Raw genomic sequence first — 20,877 nt, forward strand, 5'->3', positions numbered from 1 at the left:
CTGAACAGGCTGGGGCTGTTTTGCTGTTTTCCCTGGAGGCTGAGGGGTGACCTTATAGAGGTTTACAAAATTATGAGGGGCATGGATAGAATAAATAGACAAAGTCTTTTCCCTGGGGTTGGGGAGTCCAGAACTAGAGGGCATAGGTTTAGGGTGAGAGGGGAAAGATATAGAAGAGACCTAAGGGGCAACTTTTTCACACAGAGTGTGGTATGTGAATGGAATGAGCTGCCAGAAGAAGTTGTGGAGGCTGGTTCAATTGCAGCATTTAAGAGGCATTTGGATGGGTATATGAATAGGAAAGGTTTGGAGGGATATGGGCTGGGCGCTGTCAGGTGAGACTAGATTGGGTTGGGAGATCTAGTCGGGTTGGACCGAAGGGTCTGTTTCCATGCTGTACATCTCTATGACTCTATTAGAAATGAAATAACAGCCTTAAGTTTGAATGAAAGATCATTTAAGATTAAATGTAATTCTAAGTGTTTTCATAAATTTATTACATGGTAACAGAGATAATATTTCTTATATTTCAACAATTTATAAATTAGTATATAAATGAATCCAAGCCATGCGTAGCAAGTATTATGTTTACAATCAATCAATTGCTTAACTCCAAGAATTCAAAGTAGTTAGCTCCTGCCAGAAAAACTGTATATGTGGTCCTGCAGGCAGAGAGGGCCGTGGTCCTGCAGGCAGACAGGGCCGAGGTCATGCAGGCAGAGAGGGCTGAGGTCGTGCAGTTAGAGAGGGCCGAGGTCGTGCAGCAGAGAGGGCCGAGGTCGTGCAGGCAGAGAGGGCCGAGGTTGTGCAGGCAGAGGGGGCCGAGGTCGTGCAGGCAGAGAGGGCTGAGGTCGTGCAGTCAGACAGGGCTGAGGTCGTGCAGTCAGACAGGGCTGAGGTCGTGCAGTCAGAGAGGGCTGAAGTCGTGCAGTTAGAGAGGGCCGTGGTCGTGCAGGCAGAGAGGGCCGTGGTCGTGCAGGCAGAGAGGGCCGAGGTCGTGCAGGCAGAGAGGGCTGAGGGTGTGCAGTTAGAGAGCGGCGAGGTCGTGCATTTAGCGAGTGCCGAGGTCGAGCAGGCAGATTTCATAGACCTAGGAACAAAATTGAAGTCCAGGATATTAAAGGCAGTAATCTTCAGATTACTTTTGGTGTCGTGGGCTAGTGAATACAGAAATAGGAAGATAGTGCAAATGAATGTGTGCTTGGAGAAATGATGCAGGAGAGAAGGCTTTAGATTCCTGTGTCATGAGGATGGAATCTGAGGGAGTTGGGGCTGGTATGATCCAGGCAGGTTATATTTCAACAGGTTATAAGCAATATGATCATGAAGAGGTTTGCTGGACCTGTCATGAAGGCTTTAAACTAACTTCAATGAAAGCAAAATATTGTGTATGCTGGAAATCTGAAATAATAGCACAAAATGGTTGAAATACTCATGTCAGGCAGCATATGTGGAGAGAGAAGCAGTCATAATTTCAGATTGTCTGTCATCAACACTGCCACACACTGCATATTAATAAACTACCAGGAGGGTAGAAAATTGACAAATATTCTGTCTAGAGAAGTGATGTGATACTGCATTTAGGGAGCTAAGCCAGGCAAGGTAACATTCAAAATAATAAGGAACCGTGTTCATATTCACAGATCCTGGAAGTAGCAGAACAAATATATATGGAGGTTAGTGGATCAGAAGGCTTGGGTTCAAGTCCCACCTGTTTCAGAGATGTGTATAATGTGTCTGAACAACTTGATTTCAAATGTATGCAAAGATATTAAGAAGGCATGCAAAAGAGTTTATCAGCTGAGCCTTGGAAAATAAGAATGGAACACTTTGTAGTAATTGTTTGCCCAGCTACATGCTGCCAGTTAAAACTGGGAGCACTTTACGGGAGGTTGGGTTTCACACCCACACAGATGTTTAATTTTGGCGGCTTGAATTCCCCATACAATTTTAGAGGCTGCTTTGAAGGATTTCTGGTTGGAAAGTTTTTTTTAAATGATCCACAAAGATCAGATGTGTACCTTTCCATGATTAATTTGAAAAGCCCACTTTGCTCTGGAATGCTTTTGCTTTATATAAGAGGATAAGTATCTTATAGTTTGGCCTTGAAATTCCCAATCCAATTCATCTGACTTGGATGAACATCTAATTCCTGCACTCCCCAGTCATTAACCCTAACAAACTCTCTATCCTCTGTTGGACGGCTGACATCCACTTCCCAGAGAACAGTGGTTGAATACGTTGCATCCACAATTGGAATTCTGTTGAAGATCTAACCACACTTGTTGGCTCTGTGTAGGTTGTTGTGTTTGAAGTGAATTCTCCAATTTTTCCTAGCTCACAAGCCTTTTAGTTTTCATTCACCTACCAGATTTCCTGACCCCAGGAATTGAAGACAGGATGGCTATTAAAGTTTAGATATTTTGTTGGAATTATATCTTAAATTTCCAGAGTTTTCTAATATATTTAAAGAGGCCTCTAGACAAAGAGATACAGTCCTCTGCCAGCTGTCCTTAGGCTTCGTAAATTGAGTCTCAGTTATGTGGAGAAAGTGAGGTCTGCAGATGCTGGAGATCAGAGCTGAAAATGTGTTGCTGGAACAGCGCAGCAGGTCAGACAGCATCCAGGGAACAGGAGAATCGACGTTTCGGGCATAAGCCCTTCTTCAGGAATGTGGGTTATGTGGGGTCATTAGTGGAGGTTGGGAGGGAAAGCAGCACAGATGCACCTCACAGTGTTGGAAACCAACTCATGGAGATCTCTCGTTTTGATTCTGTGTAATTCATTGGGAAAGATCAAAGGCATAATGCTTTGTTGATTGCAGACCTGCCATATCTCTTAGGGTTTGTGAAGTCTGTACAGTATATCTAATTACAGTTATAAATGCCAGTATCTTTTCAAACATTATCACTTTAAAAAGTCTAAATATTAAAGAAAGGAATTGAATTGCATCACATCTGGACCGTGTAAAGTTAATTTACAGTTGAGTTGTTGTGACCAGATTGGAATGCTTTCTATGAATGGATTTTTTTTTGTGTTTGTTTAGGTTCAGGCAGGGAATGTTTTCTGACAGAACAGATCCTGCTGTTACAACATGTAAAGCATGATTTGCAGCAAATGCACTTCCAGCAACCAATCCAAACTAGCACTGTAAAATCATTGGCTGATAAAGACCACGGATTATGTGAAGTTAATCTATTTGATGGACATTTCAGATGAGGATGATCAAAATAAAATTAGAATTTTAGCTGTTGACCTCCACAATGACTGCTTTAACCAAACTGCTTCAGCTTGATATACTGCTTCATTCAGTGAAGGGGTTATTAATCCTGAATTCAGCAGGCTTGCAAAAGTGCTAATGAGTTTGAATTATGTTTTCAGTTATATAAATATGACAGAATATTACTTGGAAAATATTATGCAGTATATGCAAGACCTTGTTCAGTCTTAAGTGATGTAATTTTCTTTAAAATGCAGCATTAAGGGTCACTTTGTGCCTAATACTCACCCTGGAATTGCTGTTCCAGTGAACTTGATCCCCAAATTCAATAGATACACTGGATCCTGGCCTGAGTGCAGAATTTCCTGTGTGGTCTGTGCGAAGGACTCCATCAGCCCCTACCAGTGCCTTGACTTGAGCAACAGAGAGTATAAATAATGTCAGTTGCTGCTATCATGACCAATGCCACTGATGACTAGATTGGAAGCTTCTTCTATCTCAGTTTTCGTTGAGACCCAACCTAGTATCAGTGTAAGTGGAACTGACTGCAAGCAGTAGAAACAGCCCCCACCCCTGTTTTTTTTGCCAAGACTGGGACCTGAAGCCTGAAAGGTTGTGGGGAAGCTGGTATTTAAAAACCTTTTAAAATCTTTAACCTTTAAGGAGGTCATGAGAAAAAAAATATTGTTTTTCTGAAGGGAGGAAGAACTTGGAAGTATGTTACCTGATCAGCTTCTGTATTCTATGTTCTTGGCCTGAGGAGACTGCCATCCAAATGTCTTCAAGATCTGGAGGTCACTTCCCCAACACTATGTTCTTTGCTTATGTCATCAGTAGAGCTCTAATGGTGAGAACAACGTAGTACACAGCATCAATGAATAATATGTACAGCAGATCTGTACATCTTCAGTTCATAACTGCCAGAATTCTGCTTTACAGATTTTCTAGACTATTATAAAATCTCCAACTAAATTTATATTAATTATAAGCAAGAGTTGAAGAATGCAGTTTTACTATTCAGCACCTAACCTTTGAAGGTATTCTCTCATTAAAGAAATTACTATGAAATAATTTGTCTTTGTTTTCCTTTTGTGCATTTGATTGTCATAATATAAATTTTCTCATGCCTCTTAAGTGGAGATGAATGTGTTGAATAATGCTGCAAATAAGCAGGTAAGTGAGTGATCATTCCAACATCCTGCAATATTATTTTCTACAAAAGGCCTGTCCATTGTCTTATTGTAGATCAGCTCCTTGATGAAGGTTTGTAAGCTGGTCTTTCACTGCTGCTTGATTATTCACTGTTGCCTGCCGTCATCTCATTAAAACTTAATACTGCTGACATAGCTGCACCCTATCAATGTTTTATGGTTCAGTTGAATCAATTGTAACCTGTTTGTTTTATTTGTCACATGTATCATACGTTGGTATGTGAATGGAAGACCTGCATCTCCAGCGTTTATTGCTGTGTGATGCTTGGTTGTAAGAATCATAACTCGGATTTGACAGTAGTGAAAACTGCAAAGCAGTCAGTGTCTACTGCAATTACAGATCTGAAACTGGAAGAATTTCTGTAGCCTATACACAACCAGATAATACAGAAATTTAATGATTGTTGTTCGTGATTTTAGACTGTACTGTTAAAGTCCCTGAAGTCTTTAATTAATAATAAATTGAGCATTGCTGAAATAAGATAGATTTTGTCGCACTCATTGAGAAAATGCACAATACCGATTTCAGGGAAAACCAACATTTATTCTGATTCAGAGGAGAGTGCTGATTGGCTTTGTACTGGGAGTTGGTGAATGTAAGAGTCTTTTTTTTTTCGATCTAAAGTCTAGTTTTTTCTTTAAGTTAGCAATTAACTAAAACTATTTAGGGACAAATAATTATTATTCATTAGGGAAGGGAAGTTGCTGTCCTGATCTGGTCTAGTCTTTGTGTGACTCCAGCCCCACAATGTGGTTGACTCTTACCTGCTCTCTGAAATGGCCTAGCGAGCTACTCAGATGGATCATGCTGCTAAAAAGCCTAAAGCAGGAATGAAACCATTCAGACCACCTGGCATTGACCTGGGTATTGGAAACAACAGCAGCATCAAGGGTACAGTTGATCCTGCAAATTCCAACTCACCAACATCTGGGGGCCACTGCCAAAAGTGGAAGAGCTGTGTCTCAGACTAGTTAAGCAACAGCCTGACACAGTCATACTCATGGAATCATAACTTGTGAACAATGTCTCAGATGCGACCATCTCATTACAAGGATATGTCCTGGACCACCAGTAGGACAAATCCAACTAAGGTGGTGACACAGTGGTTAAGGGAGGCTGACGTTTCATGGCATCAGGTCAAACATGGACAGGAAAACCTCTTATTACCATGTATGCCCATCTCTCGGATAATGAATCAGTCCTTTTTCATTTTGAACAGTACTTGGAGGAATCCCTGAAGTTTGCAAGGATGTGGAATGCACTCTACTGTTCGTCACCAAGAGTGCCTTACCAGGATGACTACTAATTGGGTTGGTCAAGTCCTAACTGACATTGCTGCTAGACTGGGTGTGCAGCAGGTGATAAAGGAACTGGATGTTGGTTTGCTTGCTGAGCTAGGAGGTTCATTTCTAGACATTTTGTCACCCTACTAGGTAGCGTCTTCAGTGGCCTCAGGCAAAGCAGTGTACATGGTTCCTGCTTTCTATTTATATGTTTAAATAAAAAGACATTTAAATAGAAAACAGGAATCATGTATACTGCTTCGCTGAGACCCACTGAAGATGTTACCTAGTAGGGTGACGAAACGTCTGGAATGAGCCTCCTAGCTCAGTGAGCAAACCTACATCCAGAACCTCAACCTGAGCTACAAATCTTCTCAAAACTCGCTAAAATAAAGGAACTCCTAAGAGGAAGTCCATACTTCACCTCTCCTCACAATTCTGCCTCTGCAGATTCTTTTGTCCATGTCAGTATTGGTAGGAATAACCACCTCACTCTCCTTGTGGAAATAATGTCCCATCTTTACACAGAGGATATTGTGTGATGCTATCACTGTATGAATTGGAATAGATTTTGAATATATCAAGCAGCTCAAGGTTGGGTATCTGAGGTGCTGTAGGCTGACATCAGTAGTGGAATTTTACTCAAACACAATTTACAATCTCATTGTCTGGCACAACCACCACTCTACCATTACATTCAAGCCAGGAATCACCCTGGAGGGCATGCAAGGAGCAGCACCACGCATCCCTAAAAATGAGGTCTCAACCTAGTGAATACACATGCATGCCAGTTGCAAAAGCAGCAAGTGATGGACAGGGCTAACTATTAGATTAAATCCAAGTTCTGCAGTCACATCACATCTATGTATGAATGGTGGTACACAATTAAACAACTCTCTGGAGAAGGTGGTTTTTTAAATATGTCCATCCTTATTGAAAGGGGATCTGAGTATATCAGTACAAAAGATAAGGCTAAAGCATTGGCAACAGTTTTCAACCAGATGTGCACAGTTAATGATAGGTTTTGGCCTCCTCCAGAAGTCCTCAGCATCATAGGTGCCAGTCTTCAGTCAATTTCATTCAGTCCATATAATATAAAGAAACAGCTGGAAGATATAGCAAAGGCAATGGCCCCCAACAAGATTCTGCCAATAGTACTGCAGATACTTGCCCCTTCACCCAGCCAAGCTGTTCCAATATCCAGCTACATCCTGTACACACAAACCAAGGAGAAATCCAACCTAGCCAATTGCTACCCCATCAGTTGACTCTCAATCATCAGCGAAGTGATGAAAGGGTTCATCAACTGTGCTATCAAAGAAAACATGCTTCGCGATAAACTGCTCATTGATGCCCAGTTTGGATTTTGCTGGGGCCACTCAACTCCTGATCTCATTGCAGCCTTGATTCAAACATGGAAAAAAAGAGAGAAATTCCAGAGTTGAGATGAGAATCCCTGCCTTTGACATCAACACTAGATTTGACACTGTGAAGCAACAAGGACTCTTCGAAAAATGAGAGTCAATGGCACTTGGCAGAAAACTCTCCACTTTTTGGAGTCATAACTGGCACGAAGGAAGATGCTTGCAGTTGTAGGAGATCAGTTATCTTAGATCCAAGACATCTCTGCAAGAGTTCCTCAGAGTAGTGTCCTAAGCCCAACCATCTTCAGCCTCTTCATCAACAATGTCCCCTTCATCATAAGGTCAGAGGTGGGATGTTTTCTGATGATTGCACAATAGCCACTATTTGCAAATCCTCAGATGCAGAAGCAGTTTGTGTTCAAATGCAGAATTACTTAGACAATAACCAGACTTGAGCTGACATGTGACAAATCCTGGAACTTGCTCCCCAAGAACATGTTGGGGAGACCTAAACCAAATGGACTGCAGTGGTTTAAGAAGGCATTTTGTCACCACCCTCTCAAGGGGAACTTGGGATAGATAATAACTGCTGGCCCAGCCAGTGACACCCACATTCTAGAGTAACATTCAAAACTATAAGTGCCAGGGAATGACCATCTCCAGTTAATTTTTAATGTTCACTAAATCCCCCACTATCAATATCCATTGAGTAGAAACTGAACTGGACTCACCATATAAATACTGTTGCAACAAGTGTAGGTCAGAGGCTAATAATCCTACAGTGATCCTCACCACCTGACACCACAAAACCTGTCCACTACCTACAAGACGCTTGTCAGGAGTATGATTAAATACTCTCCACTTAATGAATGGATGCAACTTCAATAGCACTCAAGAGGCTTGAGTGTGGGCAGCACAGTGGTTGAGGTGGTTAGCATTGCTGCTTCACAGCTCCAGTGACCCAGGTTGGATTCCCTCCTTGGGTAACTGTGTGGACTTTGCACATTCTCTACATGTTTGCTTTGGGTGCTCTGGTGTCCTTCCAAGATGTGCATGCTAAATTGCCCATTGTGCCAGGGATGTGTAGGTTAGTTGGATTAGATTTGGAAAATGCAGGGTTGCAAGGATAAGGTAGGGCAGTGGGATACTCTTTGGAGGTCGGTGGGGTCTTGATGGGCCAAACGGCCTGCTTCCAAACAGTCAGGTTTCTATCATCCACACAAAGAAGCCCACTTGATTGGCACCCATTTACCAACTTGCACATTCACTCCCTTCACCACTGATGCACATTGGCAGCAATGCGATCCATCTATAAGATGCACTGCAGTAACTCACCAAGGCTTTTTCAACTGTACTTTCCAAACCAGTGACCTCTACTATCTAGACAAGGACCGCAAATGTATGGTAACCACCACTTGTAAGATCTGCCTCCTAAGCCACATAGGCATCTTGGCTTGGAACTGCATCACCTTTATTATCACTGGGTGAAAAACCTGGAGCTCCCTTCCATGTAACACTGCAGGTAAACCTAACTTTTCAAGGACAGTTAGGAAGGTCATTATATGATGCCTACAGCCATGAATATCAAAGAAATCAGATCTAAAATGGGGTCAGAAGTCTGCAGTTTCCTTCCTTTAGACCTACTGGGCAGCACAATGACTCAGCACTGCTGCCTCACATACCAGAGACCTTGGTTCAGTTCCACTCTTGGGTAACTGTATGTGTAGAGTTTGCACGTTCTCCCCATATCTGTGTGGGTTTCCTCTGGGTGCTCTGGTTTCTTCCCACTGTCCAAAGGTGTGCAGGTTAGGTGGATTCGCCATGCTTAATTGTCTGTCAAGGTGGCTAGGTGGATTAGCCATGGAAAATGCATGGTTACAGGGGTGAGATTAGTCTGTGTGGGATGCTCTTCAGATGGTTGGTGTGGAATCAATGGACTGAATGGCTTGCTTCTACACAGTAGGGATTCTATGGTTTTTATGACACTGTGGGTGTCCTTACACCCAAGAACGGTAGAAGTTCATAAAGGCAGAAACATCACCTCCTTCTGCAGGGCAGTTATGGATGAGTGCTAAATTCTGTCCTTGCAGCAATGCATAGATGCCATTAATTAAAAAATTGTGATTGCTGAAGTTCGGCTCAATAGTTCTTCAGGTTTCAAAATATTGCTAATAATAATGGCTCAAGCTGGAAAGGAACAGGATGCATTAATGTTCACCATCATAATCATCTTCACAACTGAAGCCAGTGTGGACCTGCTTGGCTGTAAAAGCAGATGTCTCCCACACTGGAGAAATTTTGTGGAGTCAGGATTATTGTCTGAGCAATCCATTGCCATTGATAATCATATATGATCTATAATTGCCCATTATAAGGTTGACTAATCCTGTTAAATGTAACATGATGCACTTTGAAAGAAGTAACAAGGCATAGGAGTATGCAGTGAATAGTAGGGCACTAGGAAGATTGGAGGAACAGTGGGATCTTGAGGTGCTTGTCCACAGATCACTGAAGGCAGCAGTAGGTTAACAGGGTAGTTAAGAAGACATAAGGGATGCATGCTTTTATCAGTTGTGGCATACATTATAAGAACGGGGAGTTTATATTAGATATGTACAACACTTTGCTTAGGCCATAGCTGGCAGACTCTGCAGTTTTGTCCACTACAGAAGGATACAATTACATTGGAGAGGGTGGAAAGGAGTTCCACCAGGATATTGTCTGGAATGGAACATTTTAGCGATGAAGAGTGGATAAGCTTGGGTTGCTTTTTCATAACAGAGGAAGTTGAGAAGAGTCCTGATTGAATTGTGTAAGATTGAGGGGCATGCATATGGTGGATAGAAAGCAGCTGCTCTCCCAGTTGAAGGGTTATTAACCATGGGCACTTTTTTATGCTGAAATGCAGGATGTTTAGAGGTGTTTTGAGGAAAACCTTTTCAACCAAGAGGGTGACAGAAATCTGTGATGCTCTGTCTGAGAGGGTATTGGAAGTGGGCTACCACACAACCTTTAACAAGTACTTGGATGAACACTTGACATGTCATAATATTCAAGGCTGTGGGGCAAGTGCTGGAAAATGAGAGCTGTGTCGATTTAGATAAGATTTTTGTTGGTGCTGACCTGATGGACCAAAGAGCCTCTTTTACACTCTGATTCTCTGAATTGCTGCCTCTATCATCTTTCAGGGTAAGGATCTAATGCCATAAAGGAAAACTACTTGGTAGTCCAATGAGAAGTTGCACTTGTCTCAAACAAGATGGAGGCTGTTGCATGTTAGCAACTAAGTATAAGTTACTTGTTGTGATAGACATTCTTACAGAAAATATGAGGCAGACCAAAATAGTAAATTTACTCCTTCAAGATCCTGTTCTCCCACCAAGCCCAGATGATATCATCATAATAATTGGTGCTTAAGGCACTTCTCAGCATTTGTGACCTTTTTGGATCTTAAACCCTGAGATAACTTCACCACCAAGCTTTTTCCCAAACTAATATTAATACGCGTGTTTATTATTTTTACTACTTCCCAACTGTCCCCAAGTCTCTGACTTCTTAAATTCAGCCACTTTGGGGTTTTCATTATTTTCAAACTTATTCTCTTCAGACGTGGAAGATTGATAAGTTTCTGGATTAAAGATTGATGGGTTTAATGTGGCTCATGGCAGACTAAGGTCCAAAAAGTTCTTTAAGCTGGATTTGCTGGTAGAACTAGTGTCAATACAACTTCAAGCTGTCAAAGGCATTCTGATGTTTCGACAACTCTTGAGTTTTTATAGGTAATGTCCGAAAACTAAACTTCAATGTCATCTCTCTTTTTCATTGATTCTTTTTCCTGTTTAATTCCATGGGTCTGCAATCTAGTCACAACAGTTAGGAAACAAACCAGGATACAGCTCCTGCAACATCTCAGCATCTTTAACTTTTTTGGATTGCTACACAACTTGTGGTGAAGCTAATATTTTTGAAGCAGCAAGTCATTTTCCAGTTTAAACAATTTCTTTTGGATTTGTTGTTTCCGTTTAGTAAGCCTTTTTAAAAATTCAGTTGTGGGATGCGGGCATTGCTGGCTGGACCAGTATTTATTGCCTCTTGTTAGTTGCTTTTAAGAATGTTGTGAGCTGTCTTCTTGAAACATCTTCTGAGTCCATGTGCTTTAGGTTCACCCACAATGCTTTTAAGGAGGAAATGCCAGGAATTTGACCCAGTGACATTGAAGGAATAGCGAAATATTTTCAGGTCAGCATGGTGAGTGGCTTGGAAGGGAACTTGCAGGTAGTGATGTTCCCATGCATCTCCTGTCCATCCACATAAAGTGGACATTGGTTTGCATGGTAGTGTCTAAGGTTCTTTGGTGAATTTCAGCAGTACATCTTACAGATGGTGCATGTATCTGCTACTGAGCATTGGTGTTGGAGAGAGTGGATATTTGTGGATGTGAAGTCAGTTACATGGGCTGCTTTGTCTGAGATGGTATTGAGCTTTTTGAGTATTGGTGGAGCTGCACCTCTCCAGGCAAGTGGGGATTATTCCATCACACTCCTGAATTATGGCTTTAGATAGTGGATAAGCTCCAGGGAATTAGGAGGTATTTCTAGTCTCTCATCTGCTCTTGTAGCCATTGTATTTGTATGATTTATCCAGTAGTTTCTGGTAAATGATAATTCACAGGATATCCATAGTGGGAAATTCAGTGATTGTAATGCCATTAAATGTAAATGTGCCGTGATTAAATTGTCTCTTACTAGAGATGGTCCTTGCTGATATTTTGTATTACATCAGTGTTAAAATCACTCTTTATTCCAACTCTCGTTAATGGGACAGTTAATAACCTCCATGTACACCTCCAAATAGTATATTGGAAGACAAGTTGTATCATCAGTGAGTATCAAAAACTAACTTGTTCCAGTGACCCTTGCTATCTTTCTATCTTCTTGAGTAGAAGAATAAGGACATTCCTCACTCTTTAAAATAAAAGATTCAGGATTTCCAGTGGTTTGTTCTCTTTATCAATAATTGAGGAAGAATTGTCTTGACTAAGCTGAGCCATTTGTCTCCCCTCTCCTCATGGAGGTTCTGAAGGAACACACACCATCAGTACCACTGCTATAGTTTTAATACCCAATTTCTTTCTAGAAGCATTCTTTTTGAGGATGCAATTGGTGCCCGATTTAACTCACAGCAAATAGCTTTTGTACATCCAGTCTTATTACAATGGAAACAAACTATTTTCTTTATATAGCCTCAATCTAGCCTTTCTCCTTTTTATTATTTTGGCGAACCTTCTGTAGTTGGATAAAGTAGTCCAAAGACATATGCGATACTTGCCTTTAATAGCTGAGAATTGAAGTTTAAGAGCAGGGAGATGTGCTGAAATTGTGTAAAATATTGGTTAAGCCATAGCTAGAGTGTTGTGTACATTTTAGGGTTCACATTATATCGGAGGGATGTGAGTGTACTGGGTGCAGAGAATATTTACCAGGATGGTGCCGAGGCTGGAGAATTTTAGTTATGAAGGAAGATTGGATACACTGGGTTTTTTTGCTCAGAGCAGAGGAGATTGAAGGGGGACATGATTGTGATGTATAAAAAGGAGGGGGATAGACAGGATAGATAGGAGAAAGCTTTCCGCTTGGTGGAGGGACCAATGATCGGGGGCATTGTTTTAAGGTAAGGAAAAGGTGGTTTAGAGGGCAACTGAGGAAACCTTTTTTTACTCAGAGGGTGGTGGGAATCTGGAACTTGTTACATGAAAGGGTGGTAGAGGCTAACACACTCATAACATAAGAAGTAGTATTTCAATGTACACTTGCAATGCCAAAGCATACAAGGCAGTGGGCTATGGGCTGGAAAATGGGGTTGGATAGTTAGGCAATTGTTTTTGATTGACACAGCATCAATGGGTTGAAGGGCCTTTTTCTGAGTTGTTGACATCAGTGACACTATGCTTCCTAAGACTAAAACTTTTTCCATCGCAAATATTTCTATGCTTCAGTTTCTTTGTTGACTCCAAATATGTGTAGATTAGGTGGCTTAGCCATGCTAAATTACACATAGAGTTCAGGGTTGTGAAGGTTTGATGGTTAGCCATGAGAAATGCAGGGTTACAGTGATAAGGGAGGGGAATGGGTCTGGGTGGGATGCTGTTCTGAGGGTCAGTATAGACTTGTTGGGCCAAATGATCTGTTTCTACACTATAGGGATTCTATGGATTCCCATATAACCATTTCCCCATATGTGATGGTCTGTGTGAGATACTACAACAATCTGCCAGTAGTCCTGCTTCTTGGAGTTTTAATATTGATGCTCTTCTAAATAGATCTTAATGGTTACCAGAGTACTATTTTGAAATTGCTGCATAGTCATAATTTCCAAAGGTTCTTAAAATTTCTCTCTAATTTCAGTGATGGAAACCACTGTTTCCACAAAATTTCCTTTTTTCTTGCAAATGTATAAGTGTCTGATTAGGTTTCTTTCTGATTGTCCTAACTGTAATTGATGAACTTCAGGGACAAGGCCATAAGCACTGACTATTTCTTTGTCAGTGCTTATGGCAAACACCAGACACCTGGAGGAAGAATGCCTCATCTTCCGCCTCGGAATACTTCAATCCCCAGGGCATCAATGTGGACTTCAATAGTTTCCTTATTTCCCCTTCCCCCACTTCACCCCAGTTCCAAACTTCCAGCTCAGCACTGTCCCCATGACTTGTCCGGACTTGTCCGACCTGCCTATCTCCTTTTCCACCTATCCACTCCACCCTCTCCTCCCTGACCTATCACCTTCATCCCCTCCCCCACTCACCTATTGTACTCTTATGCTACTTTCTCCTCACCCCCACCCTTCTCTCACATATCTCTCCACCCTTCAGGCTCTCTGCCTGTATTCCTGATGAAGGGCTTTTGCCCGAAACATCGATTTTACTGCTCCTCGTATGCTGCCTGAACTGCTGTGCTTTTCCAGCACCACACCACTCTAATCCAGAATCTGGTTTCCAGCATCTGCAGTCATTGTTTTTACCTTATTCTTTTTTTAACAGCTTCATAATCTGCAGATTGTTATTTTGTCAGACTGACGCACGCATTCATAGTTGTACCTATCAGGATACTTTGTAACATTAAAAACCAGACATCCTTTGGCCAATCCATCCTCACGTCTATCTTTTCAAATGAGATGGAATATCTTTCAACTCCATCTTCTGTAAAAATAGGCACTAAATGCAAGTTTGTAGTTAAATCAAACACCCCCATTGGAATCACAGTCATCCTCTGAGCTATTCCCTTTTCCTTATTTCATATTTCTTTAAGCTTTCCTCCAAAAGAGTCTCTTTGTTTGAAGGCCAAGATCTGATTTCCCATTCCATTATCTTTTCCTTTTTCTTCTTATTCCATTTTCTTTCTCTTCGCTAATTGAGGCTTTCTTATTAATAGTTTCTGTTTTTCTTTGTTTCTTTTAATCCTCTACCCTTTTCATTTTCTCTGTTTTCATTCTCCTCTGCTCCATTCTCTTGCCTTTCCCTTTTAATTCATTTTTCTCATTTCTCTTTATTTTCCCACAAATTCAAATTTTTCTTTTCTTACTTAATAGCTAATTCTAGCAATGACACATCAATGTCAGGTTTCCTTCATTTTATTTCTAAACGTTGTATAATCACTTTAAGCATCTCATTCTTATAAGATCCTTCTTTTATTTGTCCCTTCAATTTATCTACTAAATCTTAGCATAGCCTTATCTAAAGATTTCAAAAAATCCACTGCTATATTTTCTACTCCCTGCAACATTTGGATTTCCAATCTGTGTAATATGTTTCACAAAAACTCTCCTGTTATATGTTCAGCATCTTCACATGCACATTTCCTGCAAGATCACGCATCAATTTTAAATTCAACATGTTACAAATGGAAAAATAAAAGTAATGCTGTATATGTAATATATATGAGGCAATTTATACAGATCTAAGCATAAACAATAAAAAGAACGATTCAACCATTTACCCATCAGTATTCTTTATAGACTCTCATCCCGCGTGAAGTATCGGTGCTGTCTTCAATTTCTGTATTTACCAGCTGTGATTCTCTCCATTATAGTCCCTCCCCCATACTCAGAGACAAGCTAACTCATTTACTTTTCTCACAGAACTTTGGGCTGCTTAATATCTTTTAGTGTGGATCTTTTTCTGAACTGGACCTGCTTTTGTCCCCTCTCCAGCTTCCTCACTCTGGGTCATAAAAGCTCAACTCAATCAACACTTTAACAACTACATCACCAGTTAGCTTCTTTCGTCATTTAGCTACAGGCACATAATTTCTTGGGTATGCTTTTTTTTACGCATTGCTGATAAAATGAGTTTTAGATCTTAAATAAATGAGTTTTAGATCTTAAATTTAAAAAATCATCTTCAGAGAATACAAAATTAAGAGGCCATTTAACTCTACTTTCAAGCTCAAGTTTTCAAATAATAATGATTTATTGAAAACCTCCACAGGGTTAGGCAAGTTGTGTCCTGTTTTGGTTATTTTGAAAGTAAAGACTTAATCAAAATGAATGAACGACAAAAGTACAATTCAAGTATATGTGAACAGTGTGATATGTTGTGGAACATAAGCTGACGACAGTGAGCTACTTTTGCTCCTACTTCTCATTTTTCTCTTATCGTATGATTGGCTCTCTGTTCACATACCACATCTGATTTTGCTTTTTTATCCATCCCATCCAATGCACAATATTCCAGTGGCAAGGTGAAAATGACCCCTCACTAAAATATATCTTGGCACGTGAATCAGTGCCTTGGCCTTGTCCAAAATGGATGCAAGTATTAACAATTGTTTTATTTATTTGGAGAAATAACCTTTCACTTGGAAGGCATGAGTTAACAAGGGAGAGCTAGAAATGATATCTTAAACACAAATCCATGTCATTAACTTGATTATATTCACCAAGAAGGTAACAGAAGCTTGATTGAGATGGTAATATAGATTTTGGATATATGGACTTTCTAAAGTTGTCTGACAAGTAATACACAGGGGTCTTATTAAAAAAAAAACTGGAAGTTTATAGAATTAAGGGGGAAGTGGTGATTAGGTATGGAAATGATTCAGTGACATAGGCAGAAAAGTGGTGGTTGTAGTGGGTAATAGAGTATGGAGCAAGGGTGGGACGGATGAAATTTGTGTTTTTAGGGAGATTACAAAATAAAGGGAACTCGGATTATTAAGTGGAATTGTCGTGAATAAAGTTTCACAATTGAAAGAGTGATTGCAGTTTATAGGGAAATTGGGCTATTGGATAGGGTTACTGTTTGGAGGGAAGTTGGACTATGAGGGTGATTACAGCATGGATGAAATTGGTACCAGAATGAGAGCCCTACTGATTTGGAGAATTTGGGAAATCTACCAGAAATTTATGATTCTTACAGAATTATTTTGCAATAGGGGAATGTCTGCTAGTTGGAATGATGCTTATGAGAATCTTCTCCTCCTTGGTTCATATGAGCATACTTGTCATTTTAGTATGATCACATGAAGATCTATTAACATTCTTTAAGCCTTCTGATGGTAACTATAATTATGAAATGTATAACCTCTGTAATAGTATGTTTCAAAGAAGCTCTAATTGTTTCCAAACTTTGAATTAAGCATCAGATTTTTTTTTACAGAGAAATGATGAAGAAGCTGTAATAGACAGAGGGGGAACTTGCACAATTCAGAAATCACATTTTGAAAAAGAAGACTTGGAAGGTAAAAAACAAATTGAATTATACCTTAAATGTCAGGTGGGAATTTAAACTTTCCCTCCTGGTGTGTAATTTTCATGTGGTGTCTCAAATATGATCCTATGTTTTGTCAGATACTCATGCACTATGTGATTATTCCCAAGATCCATCTCACTATGATTAATGGACTTTTCAAAAAGTGCTTCACGTAGATTCATTATCTATTCAGAGTTACAAAATTATGACTTATTTCATTACTTCCAGCTAATTGTTGAGTATCTAATTATTTGTAAATATATGTAAAAAGTAAATTTTCCTCTTTATCATAGACCAACTCAATTATTGGAATTAAATATAGAACAGTTAGCCTATCAACTTGGACAGACATTATAAACTATGCAACTTTTGAATTTTCAGAGAGGATATTGAAGTACTCTTGAACAAAGATCTAAGTAACAGTGCAGCGCAGTTCAGGCTCTTCAGCACATCAAGGCTCTGCCAACGCATGGTACCTTTCTAAACAAAAAACCTTTGCCTCTCTGCAGTTTGTATCCCTCCATCCCTGCATATTCATGTGTCTGGCAAGATGTCTCTTAAACATTGTTATTGTATCAATCTCCACCACCTCCTCTGCCAAAGTATTCCAGACACTTAACACCCTCTTATATCTATTTGCCTCTTACATCTATTTAAACTTATCCTCTTTTACCATAAACTATGCCCCCAAGTAATTGACATTTCTACCTGGGAAAAAGACTCCAATTATCCATTTTATCTATGCCTCTCATCACAAACTTCCAACAGGTTGTCCCCATCCTTTGACGTTCAAGTGAAAACAATACAAGTCTGTTCGATCTCTCCTCATAGCTAATACCTTCTAAACCAGACAATATCCTTGTAAGCTGTTTCTGTATCCTGGTCAAAGCCTTCACGTCTTTCTAATGTGGCATGCAGAACTGTACACAATATATCAAATGTGGCCTAAAGATAAATGTAGCAGAAACAAGACTCGCCAACTTTTATACTCTATGTGCTGCCTAATGAAGGCATGCATGCTTTATGTCATCTTGACCACCTTACCACTTATGTTGCCACTTTCAGGAAACTGTGGATCTACACATCGAGATCTCTTTTTATATTGATGCTACTAAGGGTTCTGCCATTTACTGTATACTTCCCTCCTGTATTAGGTCTTCTAAGACGCATCACCTCACATTTGGCCAGATTAAACTTCATCTGTCTGTGTAAACCCTCCTGAGCGGCAATAGCAAGGCTTCCTGCCAGGATATTGGCAATTCTCCAGTTATCTGAAGCCCTCCCTCCTACACCAGTTGTTTAGTCATGTATGTAATTGTACTATTTTCCTATTCCTAGCCTCACTGGCATGTAGCACAGAAAGTAATCTTGAGATTACAACCTTAGAAGTTCTGCTTTTCAACTTCCTACCTAGTTCCCTGAACTTCCTTTGCAAGACCTCATCTCTCTTTCTGCCTATGTTGTTGGTGCCAATGTGGATCACAACATCTCACCCTCCCATGTCAGAGTGTCTACTGCCGGCTCAGAGACACCCTTGACCCAGGCACCAGTGAGGCAACACACGATCCTGGAGTCTTGCTTACAGCACAGAAATGCCTATCTGTGTCCTGACTATGGAGTCCCCTATCACGACTGTTTGGCTCCACTTCAACCCTCCCTGCTGCAGAACAGTGCCAATTGTGGTGTGACAGATCTGGCTGCTGCTGCTGTATTTCCCTGAGGGCATTCCTCCAAAGTATCCAAAACGGGACCCCTTTTGAGAGGAGAAGGTCCACAGGGGACTCCTGCACTGTCTGCCCACACTTAATCGTCTTCCTGATGGTTACCCAAGTCTTCTCTGTCTGTAACCCTTACTCGTGGTGAGACCAGCTCACTAAATGTGCTATCCATGAGTCAACCTCATGGATACTCAGCAGTGAGTCCATCTGCAGCTCCAGGCACTCCATGCGACAAATTTGTAGCTGAAGCTTAACACGTTCCTGTATAAGTATTCACCATGTGAAAGTTATCATAATTAATCACTTAACCTTAATTAGGATTGAGCCTCAAATGCAGTTTGTCAGCATTGGACCCAGTCCTCACCTGAAAAAAGTAGCTAGAACTGAGAACTTATCAACCACTATGCCAATGCCCGTTTTTCTCTTGGAATTTGCTTGCTCTCCACCCCCACTGCCCATCTCCATACTCACCATCAAGGGCCTGGAAGAATTCACCTCTTTGAGGTTTATTTGTACTTTTTGTAAAATAACGACTTTTTTCCCTCTGCCATCTTATTTATTTTAACACACATGTTCTACACTGTAATATATGATAGATGACAAATTCCTATGCTTCTACGGTGCTGCTGTTGGACTGGCAATTTGGAAATGCAGAAGTGTTTATGATAGCTTTGTAATTTTGATCCATCATATAAAATGACCTCATATGTTGCAGGATGTTCATTTGCCTAATTCCTCTGAAGCTGTGAATGATGAGCATTCTTACCTGAAACATTAAACATTAACATCCACCTTTTGAATGCTATAACATATAAGCAAATATTTATTTATCCTTGTATTTTATAAGTTTGTTGGCACAGCATCATGACAATACATTCTTTTGGTCTCATTACCCACAGTGAAGGGCATTAAGTTCTTTGCCATTAAAACATTTGACAATTCAGTTGCTGTTAGTGATGTTTTTCAGTGCCAGTACCATGGTAACTGTGTATCTTTTGAATTGCTCTTTTTGTTTGAATTCAAAAACCCTAGCATTGGTGAAGTAACTTCTAGTGTTTATGGTGTTTAGATCCACTTTTCATTGACTGCTGGCAGATTTGTGAATGTAGCTCTGTCTGGCTGTTACAAGGCTAATGCTAATTTATTAAACACACATTTGATCAGAAGACAGATCACAAACAATTAATTTGTGGAATCCAAATTAAAATACTAGCATAAATTGTGCTTACATTCTTCTGTTCTTTCAAAGTAGTATTGATTGCCATTTTCTTGAACATTTGGACTTTTTATATTCATTTTTTAATTTGCATTCCAAAGGACTGCATCTATAATCTAGCTCCAGACTTTATGCTGTAAAATCTGTTTTCAGGAGATCAACAACTAACTTGTGGAACACTGTAACACTTTGCTGGTGGTCTACTCAAAACTAAATTAACAGTACAAATGAGGGAATATGGGTGCTATGTTCTGAGCATTCAATCGAAAGGATGCTATATATTAGCTTGGAACGATTACATTGATCATTGGTCTACCAGTCAGTGCTAAAATACCTTAATTTATTATATATATTCAATATAAGAAGAGGTTAGTCGTCTTGGGAGTACAAAGGGATTTCACCAGAAGCACTGGACAATAAATTTAAAACCATATCTCACCACCTATTGGTTGATTATGTCTTTTGTATTTGCATAAGCTTTGTGTTTTACTTCTCCGGTAGCTTTGTCTTTTGCGAGGAGTATCCATTAAGAGTTGACAAAATGTCAGCTGATTTTGGAAATGAAACACACTGGTTATACTGAACTTCCAGTTTAAGGTATATGAGATGAGTTGGAGCAAAATACCTTGTTCCACAATTCTTCCAGTTTTTTTTTCCTTCTGGGAGCAGCATCCACCAATCCAACTGATGAACCATCGCATTCCCTACTGAACATGGTTCAAATCACAATCATGTAGCTCTCTGGTTTTTTGGAAGCATTTTGGTTTCTTCCCTCTCCCCTCTCTTAAGCACGTGTTAAGCAACCAACTTTAACTTAGAGTCATAGAGTCATAAGGGAGACCAGAATTGCATGCAATATTCCAACAGTGGCCTAACCAATGTCCTGTACAGCCGCAACATGACCTCCCAACTCCTGTACTCAATACTCTGATCAATAAAGGAAAGCATACCAAACGCCTTCTTCACTATCCAATCTACCTGTGACTCCACTTTCAAGGAGCTATGAACCTGCACTCCAAGGTCTCTTTGTTCAGCAACACTCCCTAGGACCTTACCATTAAATGTACAAGTCCTGCTAAGATTTGCTTTCCCAAAATGCAGCACCTCGCATTTATC

At 40.2% G+C, this 20,877-nt stretch overlaps 1 protein-coding gene across 3 annotated transcripts in view; it reads left to right on the forward strand.

The window, feature by feature from the left end:
* Positions 1–20,877, forward strand: part of LOC122551630 (sodium-driven chloride bicarbonate exchanger-like) — a 270,998-nt gene that overhangs the window by 8,491 nt on the left and 241,630 nt on the right. For all 3 annotated transcript variants that reach the window (XM_043693863.1, XM_043693862.1, XM_043693861.1), the window contains exon 2: positions 16,735–16,816. In XM_043693863.1, the coding sequence (XP_043549798.1) occupies positions 16,735–16,816 (82 nt within the window). The remainder of the gene's footprint in view (positions 1–16,734; positions 16,817–20,877) is intronic.

This window comes from Chiloscyllium plagiosum, chromosome 7, assembly GCF_004010195.1.
Source record: "Chiloscyllium plagiosum isolate BGI_BamShark_2017 chromosome 7, ASM401019v2, whole genome shotgun sequence".
Classification (NCBI taxonomy): domain Eukaryota; kingdom Metazoa; phylum Chordata; class Chondrichthyes; order Orectolobiformes; family Hemiscylliidae; genus Chiloscyllium; species Chiloscyllium plagiosum.